We start from the raw sequence: 19,630 nt of genomic DNA on the forward strand, positions 1-19,630 counted from the left end.
AAATGCACTTCTAAGCTCCTCTTCTGTACTGATCTCGTCCAGATCCATGCACTCGACCGCTGTGTCCTGGGATAGAGGTCTTACGCTCGCCCCATTCGCCAAGAGACGTTTCGAGGAGCTCCTTGAAGGCTGAGCACTTGATTGAAGGATCCTTCTTCAGCTCAAAGAGCATCTCAGCTTGCTGGGTGCGCTTGGTTTTCTCTACGTTCTCTCCTAGTTCCTTCAACTTCGGATCCTTTCGAACCTTCCGGAGGGGTGCTGCGTACGTCGTTTTGTCCTATGCTTTGCTCTTTATTCTGTTCTTCCTCCGTCTTTACTTCTTTTTCCTTCCATGTTTTCCACTTCGCCTTCGGCTTCTCTGCGGTACGCCATCCTTCCTCCTTGTTGTCTGCCTTGTCGTTCTTTAGTTTTTTTAATCCTTTTTCTCTCCTGCCGTTTCCGTTTTGCTCTTCTCCGAGCGTGGATTTCGGGGTCCCTTCGGCGTCTCCTGCGCTTCAGCTGTTGCTTTCTCCTGGGCCTCGATCAGTGCCCTTTCGGAAGTCCCGGCTCCCGTCCTCAGTGCATCCTGTTCACGTTCGGCAGCAATCATGGCGGATTGGAGACCCGTCACCATTTACTTTATTGTCTTGTGGACGGTTCTCTTATCCTTGATCCTTCTCCTGACCTCCATGATTTTGGTCTTCCCTCTTGGGGTGTGCTACTGCTGAATTTCGGTGTGAACATCTGTCTTAGCACAAGACCTAGCTCTCGTTGGAGTACTAGTTGCTCTCCTTGTGGTTTGCTACTACTGCAACTCGCTGTGGTCACCAGGTTTGACACTGGTGATCTCCGCATTATCCCATTCCTTGCAAATACGTTTCCTCCTCCGTTTTCACTGTCCGGCGACTTGGCATTGTCCTTCATATTTTTTTCTCAATTTCTACTTTTGACGTAGAACAACGTCTGTTATTTCTATGTGGGGGTACATTTTGTGAAAACCGAAAATGGAACATGTAACAAAATTATGAAAGATTTTGAATGTTAATCACTCAGCTGCCCCTGGACCAATTTCAATAATTTTATCGCCAATGGATCAGAAATATTTCTACGCGTTTGTTAAATTAAGGACTTTATCATTTTTTAAATTGTCACTACTGAAAATTTCTTGAATGTGCAATTGTTGCTATGATAATTCAAATTATCACCGATTGCCTGCGAAAAGCGATTTCCCTAACACAGATTTAAAAGTTGAATTCCGTCCGGTCTCACCAAACGGTGTTTATTCAATCACCGCGTGTGGTGAGTGGTGGTGTTCTCCAGTACACAACAAAAGGCTGCTTGCAAGCAGCAAGCTGCAGCCCACATGAGCATCCATAGAAGGAGGAAGAAACTGCAGCGCTATTGACCAGAATCAGTGGCTCATCGTGAGTTGCTGTGGGCCATTTATTTCAAGTGCCTATTCCTACACAAAACACAAGTTCCTGCTGCAGTTGACAAATAGGATTTATTATATAAGACCACGTAGTCCTACGTCGCCATTGCGTACAACCCCATAAGGCTGTTCCTTGTAGTTTTTTGTTTTTCTCTCCGTTTTTCTCTATTCTGTTGGATCCCCCCTTCAGGCCACTATACTCATTGAATGTAGTCGCTTATCGTGATCCCATGGTTATCTATGCAAGCAGGGAGGCCATGCTTGCGTTGACACGGTCCTTCATGGGGGCTGCATTCAGAGCCAGATTGGCATAAGTCAGGAATGTTACATCTGAGCCTACTACTCACCAACCAGCACCTTTCAGCCCCCGGATGCCAGGTACAGGGGCGTTGTGAGGGGATTGTTTCACGATTGACTTTCAGAATTTTATACTTCTGTACTTGTACTGCTCATTATCGAAATCTTAACAGAGTTTGCGCACTGGAACTGTACAAGAGATGTCGAAATATTCCAGCAGCCCAGATGTTTAGGATAATTCGTAGAAAAGGTTCATCGTCTTTACTGAAGTTTGGAAAAGATAATGGATGTTCTGAGGTCTTGGTCGAATTGAGTGAACTTGGATAAAAATTTATTATATATCTTGGAAGAGCGGCGCACAGTGGGACGAAATCAAAAATAGAGGGACATGGCCATTTGCGACGAAACTATTGAGTGTAGCATTTTGATGTATCGTAGAATGTTTCTTCATTTTTTAAGTACTTTAATTGAGAATTAAACATTTTTGATTAAGAGGGGTTTAAACTAAGATAAAAAAAACTTTTTTATGTCTTGTGGAAATTGATGAACATCTATGGAAAAATTTAAGATGAAGTCATTTTAAGAAACTTTGTGCAAGATGTCAATTTTCTATCTCTCAAGTGGACGAAGTTATAAGGTGAAAATGGAGTACTAACACTCCCAACAAACAATTTGAGTTGATTAATAGTTGAATAAGTTATTTTTTAGCTGAAGAAGCATATTTTTGCCTGAATAAGCGCTTATTCAGCTTTCAATGTTTGTTGGTACTAGTACCCCCTTAAAACCGTTTTTACCATAACTTGTTAGATTGTGTTTTTCAATGTTCTACAAAGCTGTAAGTGCTCTAAAAATACACAATTTTGCTGAATGGAGCAAATCGCTATCTCTTCTTATAAACGATTTACATACGTTTTAATAATTTTTCAACACTAACTTTAAAGGGGTGTATCTTGCATGTTAGCAGGTATAAGCAGCTAAACTCGACATAATTTTGTTTAGCAGCTTATACCTTAGTGTAACATATACAATTCATAGGAGGATCCAAGGGGATGCCAAATGAATTTTTCAATAAAGTGCCACAATGTTTTGCTACGTTTTACTGTTTTCAGCGTTATATACTGTTATATTTAGATTTTTGGTAAGCAAATGAATATGATCGTTCCGTTTCCCATACAAAAATTTAAAATTCCTACGCGAATGGGGACCAGAATAAGCATTGAAAGAGCAGTGGGAAACCCACTCTAATGTAAACGCTTCGAAAAATGAAGTGTAAAATTGAAGTGCTAAAGGAAATATTTGAAGCAAGCTGTTTCGAATCTTGATGAGAGGAGCGAGGATTTTCCATTCGCGGCCGGTAACTTAGATGAATCTACAGCTGTTCTTAATAACGCTTTGAAAACGTGTACTAATCAACTAGTTGAGTAAAAGTTTGTTTCTTTGAAGAACTCGAACAGCTGGTACAATTTGGATCTTTTGCGTTTTAAATGGAAAAGGGACAAATGGTACAAAAAGTTTTGTAGATCAAATAATGACAATCATTGGAATAGGTACACAATCGCGTGTAACAAGTATTCACAATCGATAAAGAAAACTCGTTGTGAATATGTTCAAAGGAAGATTGATCAACATCAAAACAACAGCAAAGAGTTATGGAAAATTTTGAAATCTTTATTAAAACCTAGTAATTGCAAACCGCGGTCCATAACTTTTAATGGCGCATTAGAACAGTCAGAACAAGTAATTGCAGCTAAGTTTAATGATTATTTTGTAGACAGTGTTTCATTGATTAATCAATCCATTGAATTGGTCGATGAACCTGACAAAATGAAACATCCAGTTAATAGTAGTTGTAGATTTAAAGGTTTTCACCCAATTGCATTAGATGAACTTAGAGTTAATGCTAGAGTTATTCAAGATTGCTTTCATGTCATTGGCCACATCTTGCTGGACCTTATTAATGAATCATTACAAACTGGACATGTACCACAAATTTGGAAGAAATCCTTAGTGGTCCCTATTCAAAAAGTTGCTGGAACGATTAAAGCCGAAAAGTTTCGTCACATGTTGCACACATTAGAGAAAATTTTAGAACTTGTTATTAATGGCCAGCTGTTGGAGTAGTTAAATAGTAATAGTTTGTTGATACCAGAACAATCGGGATATCGGGAAGGTCATTCTTGCGAAACTCCGTTGAATTTGGTATTAGCGAAGTGGAAAATCCAACAAACAATTTGAGCTAATTAAAAGCTGAATAAGCTATTATTTAGCTGAAGAAGCATATTTTTGCCTGAATAAGCTTTTAATCAGCGCTCAATGTTTGTTGGGAAATATCTTGGAGTGTAAAGATACGATTGTTGCTGTTTTTTGGATCTTAAATGCGCTTTTGAAACAATTTCTAGGCCCTTGTTGTTAAGATCAATCAAGCGCTTTGGAATTACGAGTACTGCATATAAATGGTTTGAAAGCTATTTGTCTGACAGAACACAACGGACTGTTTTTAATGATTATGTTTTCAGTCCCATGGGGAATAACCTTTGAGTGCCCCAGGGAAGTGTATTAGGGCCCCTGTTATTTATTATGTATATTAATGACTTGCGACGTGTTTTACGATTTTACGACATTAATCTTTTTGCAGATGATACTGTGTTATTCATTGCAGCTAAGGATTTAGATGATGCCGTTTTACACTTGAATGAAGATTTGCGTTCTCTAAGTAGATGGTTGAAGTATAAGCAGTTGAAATTGAATACAAGTAAAACTAAATTTATGGTAATTTCGTGGAATAGAGTAAATGAGAACGTCTCTGTTGTAATTGATGATGAGACCATTGATCGCGTTCGGGAGATTAAACATCTTGGCGTGATTATTGATGACACACTTAAGTTCAACTCTCACATTGACAATGTCATCAAGAAAATGGCCAAGAAGTATGGAATTCTATGTCGACTGAAAAACGATTTAACTATTGCCAGTAAAATACAGTTATACAATTCAATCATCTCTCCTCATCTAGACTTTTGCCTTCCATTTTATTTCTGGCTAATGCAACACAAGTATCGAGATTACAGCAGGATAAAATAATGCGTTTGATTTTGAGATGTAATAGATTCACTTCCTCAACTTTGATGCTAGACGCCTTACAATGGTTGTCGGTGAAGTAAAGAATTGTATATTTGACTATGGTGTTCATTTTTAAAGTAATAAACGGTTTGCTGCCTCGATATTTGTGTGATCGAATTGAAAGAGGAAGTGACTTTCATAGATATAATACTAGAAACGCGGCTGAAATAAGAACACCACATTTCTTGACTTGTGCTTCAAAATGTTCATTATATTATAAAGGAATAAATGGTTTCAATTCGATGCCTAGACATATCAAACGTTCAGCAACACTTACAGAATTTGAAAGACACTGCATTTCACACGTTAAAGCTGTCTTTTAAACAGTTATCCAGTGATTTTTTTATGAATTGACAAATTATGTATCTTGACGAAGTTATCTCTAACGGATTATTTTATATGGATAGCTGTCATTACGACTTTTTTAATTAGAGCACTGCAAAAACTATTTATGTTCGCCACGATGGTGATGATGAATTTTTAATATTTGATTTAATAGTAGATTAATTTAAAAAAAAAGTAGTCTACAAAGGTGTGAGCCTCGCGCACGTATTACGGATATAGAAGACTGAGTTTCACATTTATTAAAAAAAATGCAATTTTGAAGCTTATTTGGAAGATACCTTGAGTTAATAGTAAGTTTTCTGACAAATGTTGGGGGTTCGTGAGCATTCCTGACATTGCTGAAAATTATGATAGCATCAGATTGCGGGGTTGCTAGTGTAATAGGATGCTTTGTTGATTGTTCATTAACTCTTGATTGCTTAAAACTTATGAATATTTTAGGTGGACAAAAAGGCGAGCTAAGAGGTGGACGCCTGAGCTTTTCCACATTTATATCGCTGTGAAGCAACTGTAAACTCTAGAGGGAACTAAGTTACTCAGTAACTGAAACCAGTTCGATTTTGTTTGCTAACCTGGTTAAAATGTCATATTTAATTATCTTAAAGATAAATCGTCCAGCTCAAACCTTTGTAGGGGTAAGAGGTAGGACCATCATCATCATCATCATCATCATCTTCTTATTTTTGGTTTTTAATACGTCCTTACTGGGGCTTTAACGCCGGATCTCAATATAGCGTTCTTTGAGCATTTCCACAGTTCTTCACATCATGACATTGTAGTGGAGCTTTCCTTGTTTTGGACCTTTAAAACTAATGAATTGCAATGTCTAAATTTGTCCAAACTGATCAGTTGTTTGAAGTTTGGTAAACAAATCCGAAATCTTTCTCCGAAATAATTCTTTCGAGGTAAGAGAGTTGACTGTATTTGCATTATAGAAAAGAATATTCCATTGAATGGAAGGATTTTGTCGAGAGCGTACACATAATTTCACCAACACTATCACAAAGAGCGTGGTTGAAAGCAAAACTGTTGTTAAACCTAGTTTAAACGAATCAAAGTGAAAAACGAAATTTTATAAATTATATTTTTTTATATAAATTCATACGTTGTCTTTGTTCCTGACATTTTTTTACAATAAACACCGCCGTATACTGAAGGCTTTGACGAAGCTTTCACAAATTTATAGCTGCAGAATGATAAAATCCCCAAATTCTATGTTTATACTGAGCATGTTATAGGGACATGTTGATGGCATTGTTCTTGTTGAAAATTGTTATAACATATTATGACTCCGTAGTTTGTACAAGGCATAAGAAATAGTTTGCCAGTTCACGGGCCACATTTAAAGTGAAAGCATTCCTCGACCCGCACAAACTCACTCCATGGGCCGCATATGGAATTCCCGCTGGCCGTTGGGAAAGCACCACTAGTGTTCATGAATAGGTCCTATCTCTTTTCGTCGATTAAAAATCGATTAACTTCTATTGCTCGTTACTGTGACCTGAGCGTTGTACCGTGGACCCCCGGTAATCTGACCGTTCTTAATCTGAACACTTTTTAGTTTGAACCCCGCTAATCTGCACGCCGTGCAAACTAAAAAATGCTCAAACATCATTTAGCACATGGAATGGAGAAAAGTGAAATGCGAAACGGAACGCAGAATCAAAACAAAACAGCAAATAAGGCAATCAGAATCTCGCTTTTCTACTGGTGATACAGGGGTCTACGGTATTTGCAATATTTATGTTTATAGAGTATATTAAAGATTGCGAACCAAGTCAATTGATTCAAAATTCTATTCAATATGCGATCTATTCAAAATTTAGTCAAAAATTATAAAATTGTTGAATCGCATAATTTTTACTACATCAGTATTTTTGCAATTCAAATAACTCCAATCATTCCGTGAACAGCTTCTGCCGACAATCTAGAACACCTAATTCTGCTATTGTAGAAATGAAATAGCAGTTTATTCCAATCAAGTCATCATCAATGTGATACACATTATCATTATTCACAATCGTGTTTTATTGTCCTTTAGTTATCGATCAGGGTGACAGCAAAAACACTTGCAAATGATCGTTAGCGGCAAATACCTGCCTAGTTTGCTATAAAATAAAAATACTACGTCAGCACGTCCGTCTGCTGGAATCACCTGTATACACATTCATACCTACTGGTAAGACCTTGAAATGCTGTCATTGTACATGCATTTTAAAACGGCAGCAGCGTGGATAAAAATAGCAGATCGATTCGAATGCGCTAATAACAACGGTATCGACGACGCTGACGAATCAATGTATTGACTGAGGATTTAAACGAGTCCGTAAACCAAGCGACGAACCCGCATATTTAATGCTGCACTACGCACCTCCTTACGTGCAGCGGAACTGACCACCTACCGTCCCGCCCACTGACCATTAGTTGTTGTTTTGAACATTTAAATCCAACCACTAACGCCGGTAGTGAGTACTAGTCTGTAGCTGACACACACTGAGAATTGAGTAATTTACCCATTAGTTAGGATCAGCTTAAAAATGTGTTCTTAAATTTTGACAAACGTGGAAATTTTTATGCCATTCCCAAAGATACTTTAATCAACGCCACAGTTCTTCATTTTAAATACGTCCTGATTTGAAATAAGATCCCATCTAGAATGAATTCTTCAAAAATGATCGCAATACTCTTCCGTTGCCCCAACCCGTCATTTACCTTCTTCCGACAACATTTAATCGTGGCTGTCGTTCGTTTCACGCTTCCGTCGTCCGTCGTCGATCGTCGTCGCTTGGTTTATCCCCGTATAATGGCCGGTTATTAAATTCAATTTCATTTCCCCATATGATTAATTTTTTGCATTTTTTTTCTCCATCCCCCACACAGGCCGCAAACCGCGACTTCTGGTGTGCCCGCCCAGCGCACCTCCGCTCGATACCGCTCGAGCTATGGCGCAATCTAACGCAACCCAACGGGGGTCAATGTTCGCTTCTGAACGCACCCTACCAGCAGCTAACCGAGCTGAACTTTACCGACTACTTCGGTTCGGTGAACGGGTCCTCACTGGATCTTGTCAGTTGCCAGGGGTACGAGTTCGATTCCCGTATTTTCGGCCAGACAGTTATCACCGAGTTCGGGCTGGTGTGTGACCGGGCGCATATGATGAGCATCGTCGAGATGTGCTTTCTGGCGGGAGCGGCGATGGGTGCCGTGGGGAGCGGTTGGATCTCGGATCAATTCGGTCGACGACATACGCTGATGTGCTTTGCGCTGATTCAGGCCGTTACAGGTGAGTTATAATATGCATGGAGGTATATTTTGACAAATTGCTCTGTTGTGAACGAGCATTTTGTCACGCTGTTCGAACACACGGTCGGTATTCAAGCGATGCAGATGACTGTAGGTATATGAGTCAAACATCACGTGCCGAAGGTTAGCATTCTGCTATAGACATGATTTTAAGTCTACGTTCAAGGTGGAAGCGATAGCGCATTTGCTTTACTATCAAGAGGTCCTACTTGAGATAGTAAATTACTTTTTTTTTAGAGCAGTATGTTTGGAATGCATACAAACGATTACGAGTATGTACGTTCATGCTGGTAGAATTTGTATCAGTTGTATTGAGCGTCAATTAATCTGTCGTAATTACTGATCATTTTCAAGATCAGTTACAATGTAAATAATACAGCGCTACAGTTTTTTTATCTATACTTTATTATTATTTACGACCCTTCAATATCCTTCACTGAAGTGTTTGCTCTTGAGGATTGAAAGAATATTGTTTTACTTGATGATGATGAAAGCGAGAGTTTCTTGAAGGTGCAGTCAACTCTCACTTACTCGATGTTTTGTAAAGGTTTAAACACAATCCAGCTTTTTACGCTTGCCGTAATTTCAATCAATCACTCCCCGGCACTATGGTCATAATCGCAAAATTTCACGACGAATATCGATATCTTTTAAAACTATGCACTCTAGAGGTTTGACATCTTGGTAAGAGTTTGTCTTCAAGAGTAGATCTTCATTTTTGTGTAGGTAGTAACTAAGATAGTCCTCTTTTTTTCAAATTAATTGATTTAACTTTTTATTTTTAAAGTTTAAAGACATACTTGCTTCTACATAGTTATAGACAATTTAATTTCTTTGCTGAAGAAATCAAAATTTTCTCGCATATCATCATATCATTCTATGTTCATTTTTCGAAATTAAGTTAGAGTTCTTAAAAAACAAATTTTTTATTTCGATTTCATTTTGAGAACCATCTTGAACGGACTTCATATTTTGTAGGTTGTTTTACATCGACTATCAATCAGTTTACACCTTTGTTTCTGCACACATTTCTTTTGGACGGGTCGAATTTGCTGCAACACCGTATAGGTTGGATGGCATCGAGTTCCTCTTCCGCTGCCAGCTCCGATCGCCTTCAAATGAGAATGAAGCTTAATGTTTGCCAGAAACCATAGAAGAAATTGAAAATGAAAACACAATCACAAAAGTCATTATAACTTCAGGGTTGCCAAAGTCATGGGATATTGACACCTTGATTGGTACACTTCGGCTTACTTCGGCACGTTCGACACAGCGCTTGGCACAGCTTTCGACACAGCTAAAACTCGCGGCACACATTAGTAAGTACAGAGTTGAATCCCCTTGGGAGAATTCCATGGTTTTTCTGAAGGGTAATAAAATCCTCAGGAATATTCCAAGAGAAAAATGAAGATAATTTTAGAGAAAATTTATGTGAGCATGACTTAAAATTATAAGAGATGATGCTCGCTATGTCTGACGGCACTTATTGTGCAAGTTGCGTGTATTGCGAATCTTAAAAACCATTTCCGTCCGTAGATCTCTACCGTAAAAATTACCGTAGAGTTCTACCGCAACTATTATTTTATAATGAGTAAATGAGAAAAGTAGTTTTAAGTTAACATAGCTGTTTTTCAACGGATATAATGTATACTAGAGTGACGAAAAAGGTTGGATGCAGATTTTTGAAAATTACTACATAGGAAATTTAAAAAAAAAATCACTCTATCTTTGGTTCAAGTCGTCCAAAGGCTGTCAAAATTGAATATGTGGTTGCTTTAATTATAAAAAAACCCGAGGGCTATCTATTACTGAGCCACATGTTGAAACCACCATGTTTATGAAATATCAAAGCAATCTGTTAATTTTGCCATCGAATTGTGTGACCATTTGTCGAGTTAAATTTAACTCGTGATTAAAAGTGACATTTCGAAAGTTATTTTCTTAGCCAAGGTTGTCAAAATTCAACTTCTTGTCTGTCAGAAGTAACCACGCTCGGATAGCAGGGTTAACCGATAACTTTCCGTCTATCAAATTATAACCAAAAGTTCAAATAATCCACCAAATGGTTCAGAGCCTAAGAATATGCCGCCGTTCTCAAACGTATCGATACCAAGGGATCAATCTTGGGTCAACAGTTTTCTCAGTGTGTCGCAGGTGTGCCACAGGTGTGCAAGCTGCATATTTTTTTTTTTTGTAAAATACGAATATTAAGGTATATTTGGCAACCCGGTATTTTGACAGCTTGAATGTTTTGGTTTGCACTCGCAAGGATAACATCGGTCTAGTGACAACCAAAAAGTAATGCTGGTGAGATGGACCGTGAGCGGTCTAAGCCGTCCAACAGGACACAACAAATAAAAAAAAAGCCGGAGAGCAACCGGAAGTGTCACCGCATCGAAAACTGTATGCGATAATTGAACGGCCCCGAAAATGTCGAATGTCGTGCTCGATAAGGATTCCTTCTGCCGACGAATAAACCACCTCTACGCCAACTGGAGGAACCAGAGTTTTCGCATGATGATTCGCTCCATTCGCTCCAGAAGGTGGATTGCATTCTGACGCCGGTCGGCGTAGACGAGGAAACCATCTACAGCAAATCGACCTCGCTGCAGACCTGGCTGCTGGGTTACGAGTTGACCGATGCGATTACGGTGCTCCATCTTTTTCCTGACCAGTAAGAAGAAGATCGACTTCTTGAAGCGGATCGAGAAGGACGGGGGTTGGTTCGGGTTTAGAATGACAAATACAAGGCCAATTTTGAAAAGCTGCTGGAGGTGATCAAGGGATCCAAGGATGGTAAAACGTTGAGCGTCTTCTCCAAGAACAACTTCCCGGGGGATATCTGTGAATCGTGGTGAGTCAAGGACAAGAGCTTCGAGTGAGTGAGTGGAATCATTAAATGTTATGTTGAGGCAACGGCTCGGGAGTGACAGGATCCACATCCTTGTAAGGAACCTACTTTTCAGCAGCAAATCACCAGCAATCGGTCAATTGACCACTTTGTCAAGCAGTTTTTGCGTGACTTTCTACCAGCGATTTCTTAAAACTGGACCAACTAATTTCTATTTTTTTGTGAAACGCACAAATGTTGGCTACTTTTCTCGAGGTTCTAGAAGAAAAAATCTTAAAATAATGTTTCATTTCAAAGTTCGAGTGGTAGTAAACGTCATTTTATCTGCTCGAATGAAGTGGTTAATTGGTCATCCACCAAACCAAACTCACTTGAACAATACCGAACTAATTTCAAGACACAATCACACGGGTGCCAACTCAACCTAATTAACTTATATTTTTTTATTTATTGTTACAAACATCGAAAACCATTTATTCCATGTCGTGTAATATGACACATATCCGAAACTAAAACTTCTCATTTACTTAATTCTAATTTAAACAGAAATCTCACTTCAAATTTACATATGTCGCATCGGTGGTAATGCCACAGTTGCTACTCTTCACCGCCATCAAAGCATATCTATCATTGCTCATTGTAGTTGGACCAGGAGCCCTTGATTAGCCAGTAATCTTCTCCTTTGAGTTTTCCGTATCCAACCGCCATCACTGCATGATCCAATCCATCCAAATTGTTCTTGCATTCCGGTTCGTAGTTCACTCCATTTGCGCAGTAGCTGAAAGACTTGTGACCGGCATCGATAGCAATCGACAGCCCTCGGAAGCCTACATTTCGAATTTAAATCTGAACCGAGAAGTGAATTGCTGAGTTCCTCTAGTATATTCAATTAGAGTATGTTTCCGAAATACACAGTCAAACAGCACGTAATGTTGTGAACAACTTCAATGACAGCTGTCCAGCAGTGCTCCCATTTTATTTAATGAACAATCCAATGCCTACGAGATTGTGCCGAAAGTGTGTCAATAGATGTTCCCAAGCTGTGCCAAATGTACTTCCGGTACACTGTGTTGAGTGACTTACCCCTTGATAGAAACCCATACATACCAACACGTCAAACTCGAAGACATGTTGGATTCAAACTGAATGTAGGGTGTTTTGTACCCTGTAATCAACAAGTTTTTTTATCGGAATTAAATTGGTGAAGTTAACCCAAAAGTAAAGTTAGCTCACAAGTTGACATATTTTTCTCATTGCTGCATCGCAAAATTGCGTAAAATTATTCGGCTTCGGGCAAGAAAATGCCGAAGGATAGACCACCCGAATAAAAATAAACCATACAATACAATAAAACCAATGGTTGTCAAAAACAGTAAAAATACAATAGAACTTATTGTTATGTACAATATAATCTATTGTTAATAAGACATTAACAACAGAAAAGGGGGGTTGTTAGTTACCGTAACCATAAAAATATCAATTTTTTCTCGAACGATTTGATCTCATTACAATATTTTTTTTTTATTGTGCAAAATTTTGATTTCATAGAATTTGTTGTAAACCTATTGTGGTGACTATTTAATTATTTGACCAATAAATAGAATTGTCAACAATAGAATCTATTGTATTTTGTGATATTTTATTGTAATTTTATGGTTATTTTTATCAGAGCAACTAGGATGATTTTTTTAGCGATGCTGACTACGAAAAACGATTTCAGCCAAATTTGCTAAGGGACCCTCGGAGCGTATTTTGCTATACTTAATACATGAAGGGTCACAAAATCTGAAACCTCCCATCCCTCCTCCAATGCTAAGCTAATCATGCATGTTCCCTAATAGGAACCAGCACCTGCGGCTGAACCGGTACCAACAATGTCGACGGAGAAGTGTCAACAAAGCACTGAAAGGCGTCAAATTAGACTCTTAAATTATGGGTTCCTTTATTAAATATGATGGGAATACATAAAACTGAATGTTTCAGCTCTTTTTGGCGTTACACGGGCTGGCGCTTTTGGTTTAATGTTTATATAGGAGATTTGGTTGAAATTTTCATATACAAAATGCTCATATACATTCAAAACCGAATATCTCAATAAAACTAACTAGATTAATGATGCAATCTTCATTAAAGTTGTTACTCATTAACTGAACTACAAGTTTAGAAAAATCTGAATCAAATCGAGAATAAGGGAACTTTTTAGGAGTGTAATTTTTTCATGTATTTTACCCAAATTCACCATACAAAATTCAATCTAAAAGCGCCAGCTCATCTTAGAACCAAATGAGCTGAAACTTTTGGATAATGGTTTTCTCACCTAAAGGCACAAACCTATGGCCCGTGGAAAATTAGAACTTTTATTTGTGTGGGCCAGTCTAGTGATCATGCATACAATAAACATTGCGATTCTATTGACTTTACCATGTCCAAAACTAAATTAAAGCAATCTTTCTGCACGTATATCGATAGCTAGGAGAACTATGTATTTATACTATTTATATGCTTCCTACATATTGTGCTAAAACTAGATTGACGACAAATAAAACAATCTAAATCAGACCAGTCTTCTTCAGTAATTGCATATCGATGACGATTTGGATAACCTGCATCAGTGCGGACCGGGACTGCGAGAAACTGCCTCTTGAGCGTCAGTCAGCTGCCTTCCAAACCATAGCAGCAATTTCATATGGTGAAAAGCGATTTCATACGCTGAAAATCGAGTTACACTTCGAGAACCATCCGGGAAAAGGGATTTTTTCGGGACCAATTGAGCTTCCACCTGTTCTATTTCATAAAGGAAACGTAACAAAGCGGCATTGTTCACTTTGTAACTGCTTTAAAGGGGAGAAAATCACACTTATCGAGGATTTCACAAAACTCGATGACTCAACGGTGGACTATAACCTCGTTGCAATAAAGAGCGAACACGAAATTATTGCGACACCGAAAATGTCATGCCAATTTTCTTATAATGTTTAGAATCAAACCAAAATTTTAAGGTAGTTTTATACATATATTTACATCAAAAATCAAAAGAAAAGTTAATCGATGGAGCCTTGAGTGTAAAATTGAACGCATTTTCGCTTGATGCCCTCCATCAAAGTCTTTACAGTGTCATCCGGTACCAGTTTCTCAGCTTTTTTTTCTCCATTTTCTTAACATGTCCTTCTCGTCTTTGACTGTCTTCTTGCTCTTCCGAAGTTCCCGCTTCATTATTGCCCAGTACTGCTCCACCGGGCGCAGCTCCGGACAGTTTGGCGGATTCATGTCCTTTGGAACAAAATGGACAGAATTGGCCTCATACCACTCCAGGACACTTTTAGAATAGTGGCATGATGCCAAATCTGGCCAAAATAGCGGAGCTTCGTCGTGCTGCTGCAAGAACGGCAAAAGGCGCTTCTCGAGGCACTCAGATTTGTAGATCTCGCCATTTACTGTGCCCATTGTCACGAAAGGCTCACTCCTCAGTCCGCAAGAGCAGATGGCCTGCCAAATGAGATATTTGGAGGCAAACTTCGACATTTTCTTCTTCTTAAATTTGTCGTCCACATCGAACTTGCTCTTGCCGGTGAAAAACTCCAACCCCGGAATTTGCTTAAAATCGGCTTTTATATACGTTTCGTCGTCCATCACACAGCAGCCATATTTTGTTAGCATCTTCTCGTAGAGCTTCCGTGCCCGAGTTTTAGTCGTCGATTGTTGCCACTTATCGCGGTTTGGGAAGTTCTGTACCTTGTATGTATGTAGTCCAGCTCTCTTCTTTGCATTCTGGACGTAGCTCTGCGACATGCCGATCTTTTTAGCCAAATCACGGCTTGAGACGTTGGGATTTGCTTTAATCATCCGCTTCACCTTTCCCTCCGTCTTTTTGTTCTCCGGTCCCGGTTTTCTTCCAGCTCCTTTGCCGTGGTCCAACGTCAACCGCTCCTGGAACCGCTTCAACACTCTGGAGACGGTTGAATGGTGAATGTTCAACATTTTTCCCAACTGCCGGTGCGACAGGTCAGGAAATTCCAGGTGTTTGGAAAGAATTTGTTCTCTCAACTCGCGTTGGTTCACCTCCATTTTCGTTGAATCGAAAAACACGACTTCGAGTTTGACAGCATGTACACAATACACATGAATGAGAAAGTGTGCAAAATTTGGTTGATTTTTACCCAATGGTAAAAAAGTTATGCCCTGTTGAATGTGTCGCAATAATTTCGTGTTCGCCCTTTACTTGCACATAGAAACTGTAGAAAGATAAACAAACTTTGATTTCGTGAAAGCAAATACGCTGTTTCACAAATGGCTTATGAAAAATCAATTTTAATGCCACAACCATATTGGTTTATTCTATTTATTTTTCAAAATCATTGTTTTCAGGATATGTTTACTTCAATATTGCTTTCAATCAATCAATGAGCAATTAAAGAGATTGTGAAATTTATCAAAATATACAATTATATTTTTTTCAGTAAACTAAAAATAATTAGTAGAACCCATGTTGTCTAAGGTGAACTTATGTCTTTCGATTGTCTGAAGCACATTTTACATAAGATTTAATCTGGCACTTAAAATCAATTCAGTTTGTTTTTGTTTTGTTGGAATACATTTGTCATGATCGGATGATATTCCTGAATCCTTCTTTATCACGATTGATGTTTTGCTTGTAGGTTTAGCATGCGACTAAGGCAAGTGGCACAAAAATGTTTTTATGCCAAATTGCTCTTATTGTAGTTTACATGTGGTTTTTAAATGGATCTCAATGCTTATATGACCATTTTTCAGCAAATCAATCTTGAAGTGTCTGAAAATATTCTCTTCAAAACCTTCTCCAAGGTAGGCCAACTGGTCAGATTCTAGTCTTAATGAAGTTTTGCTTGATGTAATAAATACCAGGTACTTAATAAAACGAATAATGTTACTTGGGAGCAACAAAATATTCAATATTGATAGCATTTGGACTGCTCGAACCAATTTAGTGAAATAAAAAAAAACATCCCATAGTAATTCGCAAAAATGTTCCCCAATCGTTAGCCATTTTTACATCACCTTATATTCTCAGGTTATGAATTGATTTGGTGGGTGAAACATAGGTTTGCGTATTACTCGTGGAAGGTTTTTTTTCTATTTTATAATATTCTTAGGGTATGCCTCTACAATATTATGTTGTGAAAACACCTATATGTTTCCTCTAATCATCCTTTCAGTCCTTATTGTACATAGGACAAGGATCATAGGGTTAAAAACTTTGTTTGCTAGAGTTTGTTTTTGAACAATTATAGAGAGTTGCAAATGCAAAAATTAATAAAATAGGTAAACATGTGAGCTAAATATTCGAATGTTAACTTCACCCACTTCATTAGAACAAAAATATGCTTGTTGATTATTATCAAAGAAACCCCATATTCAATTTTGACAGAATTTGGACAACTTGAACCAAAGTTAGAGGGAAATTACTGAAGTTTAAAAATTTCTCATAGTAATTTGCAAAAATCTGCGTTAACTTTCTACGCGACTCCTAAATCATCATAGTTTCCTTTATACTTGCGAACAACGGCTATTTTAACATCAAATCACTTTTTCTCAAACCCAAGATAAAATATTTTAAAACCTTCATTGAATGTATATTTTTAGTGAATATCAACTTTCTGTGATGAAAAAACTGAGGTACATGAAACTTGCATAATAAGTGCCTTCAAATATAGGCAAAATCGTAAAATTCCAGGATAAAAAACAACATGATTTTAAAAATTCATTGTCATTCTTCATTCTGGGACTGATACTTGTGAAATCTCAAACTTAGAAGATAAATCAATAATTAACAATCATAAAGAGAAATTTTCGTGATTCTGGGACATACTATTTTTTCGAAATGCTGTATTCGAGACGATGAACTTTAAAAATGTTGTAGATTGCGAAGTTAGAAAATAGATTAATTGTTTGTGGTTTAAAGATTTGAAAGATCCGTAATACATAACGCAGCTCACGTGCTGAGATATAGAAAATTTAAAATCTAACAAATAGCCCTCCGCTATTGACTAGTACAACTAGTTCAGAATTACGCTACCTGGAATAACAGTCATATGTATGATCTTACACAAGTACAAATGCCGCTAATTCCAGCGATAATCGAACAATTATATTTCTTTTGTTTGACAAATCTTGAAAAACAGAGATGCAACGCCGCTGACTGATCACACGATGCAGTGAATGTTTATGTCTAATTGCATTCAATTATATTGCAATTTCTCCGACATCTTCTCCCGTCAAGCTCTCGTGTGTATCGGTGGCACAACTTCCAGCCTTCATGTCATTAGGTAGGTACCTACCTACTTGCTATCTTCCGACTCTCATCGCATCAAGATTATTGCATTAGAACAAAAAGTGTCATGTACCTACCTATCTACTGGCGGTACTAGCACTGCGGTATCCCTACATACATCAGATACTAGCTCAAACATAGCTACATGATCGTCACCCGCTACCGTCATGCCATGCAAATCGAATTACTCAGGTTGCGGTTTATCAAATCAATTTACTGCCACTTAAACTTTGATTTAGGTTTTGCGGTGTACGTTCGCTATAAAGCTGCTTCTCGAGAAAACAAACGTGAACCGCACTTTGTTTTTGCTTGCATACGCCTGCGTGTCATCTCATTTATCTCAAGACGTGTAATTTAAGCAAGTCCTCTCGTAGCCAGAATCAGAAGGCAGAACACGATGGCAAGTATCTTTCAACTCAAGTGTGTCGCCCGTATGTTTGTAAAAGGAAGCATACCAATTTGATAAGTAAAACGTGCTAACCAAACTGCCGCCATGACTCATGAGGAATGGACACAAATTGGAGAATTCACGTTTTGTTGATTTTACTGCCTAGCCGTTTTTGCATGCAAACCATTGCTTTATAATTATAATCATTAACGCAAACCATTTCAATTTACCCTGATCGTGAAATGATTAAATAGTGATTTTAGATTGGTTGAGTCGATATGGAGATGAATTCATCTGTCTTAGGAAGCTTGAATTATCCAGGATATTGCTTCGTGTTAAGATTTGTGTGTGTCCAAGGCCAGATATACATACACTTGACAGAGTGTACGTCGCTAGCCACACTTTGTTTGAACAAAGCCGAATCGTATCTTGGAGGAATGAATAATGGCGTGTAAAAAGATTTTAGAAGCTGTCAATTGTACATATGTGTAGTTAAGTCTATAACTTACATTTTTTGATAAATAAAACTTCAATATATTGAAAACGGTGGTTGGGAGTTAAATTGCTCGTCCAACATCTCCATAGTAAAAGGTTTTCATTATTGAATTTAGAATTCATTTTCCAGCATCCAGGAAATAAATATTTTGATCCAGAAATTGCAACTTTAGCAGCATAGTGTCTCGTTTTTGCCTTTATTTTGATGAAAGTTGCAAATAGGGTGATCCCATTAACGCCCAGTGATCTATTTGTAAATCAGTTACATTTTTGATAACTGTCGAGAAACTTGAGCTCAAAAGTTATGGACGACTTACAAAAAATTGTTCTATGGAACAATCTCTTGAAGGAATTAGCCCTTTTAGTTCGGAATCGATTCAATAGGTGATGTTGGTGTCTTTAGAAAACACCGTTTTATCAACATTTATAGCATAATGTTCTCATGATATGTGTTAGATAGAAGAATGCGGTCTTCTGCAATGTTGTTTAGATTACAAAAGCCAACAATATGTATAGTGTATTTTTAGTTCAAAATGTGCTCACTATGTGGCTCATTTGTGCGTGTAGATTTGTGTACGTGTAATATCTCATGATCCAGGCCATACATATAAACTTCATGTGAGGTACACCGGGCAAGTTGAAACGCGCTGGGATGTTGTAACGGTGCGTGCTAGGTCTGGCGAAGACGTAATGATTTACGAACCAATTTGAACTGTTAAAATTGAACCAGTGTTTACTGTCATTTTAAGAAGGAAACAGATAGAAGGTATTGAAATCTGAGTGAAAAGTCAACCGTTATTTTTATCGAAGATAACTTCATCATTATGAGACAAATACGTATTTTCTGAGCTTTGTTTTTATTATTTAGTTGATAAGAACTGAATTATTATCTAATCAAAATCAAAACAAACATAATTATCAACAGCAAAAATCTTACATCATCATTGATTTGCGATTGAATTTTTTTTTTAATTTACAACAGAATTTTTTTCGAACGATATGAAATGAATAAATTGATCAGCTTAGATTAAATTTCATGGCATTCAGGCAAATCGATTGGAACTTTGAAAAGTATCGAGCACATAGTATCCTGAACATTACATTTTTCATCTT

The 19,630-nt window shown here is 37.8% G+C and overlaps 1 protein-coding gene across 1 annotated transcript in view; it reads left to right on the forward strand.

Moving 5' to 3' along the window:
* LOC135705192 (organic cation transporter protein) overlaps positions 1-19,630 on the forward strand; it is a 74,974-nt gene that overhangs the window by 43,598 nt on the left and 11,746 nt on the right. The window contains exon 2 of the mRNA XM_065226796.1: positions 8,054-8,456. Coding sequence (XP_065082868.1) covers positions 8,054-8,456 — 403 coding nt within the window. The remainder of the gene's footprint in view (positions 1-8,053; positions 8,457-19,630) is intronic.

Source organism: Ochlerotatus camptorhynchus, unplaced genomic scaffold (assembly GCF_037179485.1).
Source record: "Ochlerotatus camptorhynchus isolate MF236.1 unplaced genomic scaffold, CSIRO-AGI_Acam_v1.1 ptg000261l, whole genome shotgun sequence".
NCBI lineage: Eukaryota > Metazoa > Arthropoda > Insecta > Diptera > Culicidae > Ochlerotatus > Ochlerotatus camptorhynchus.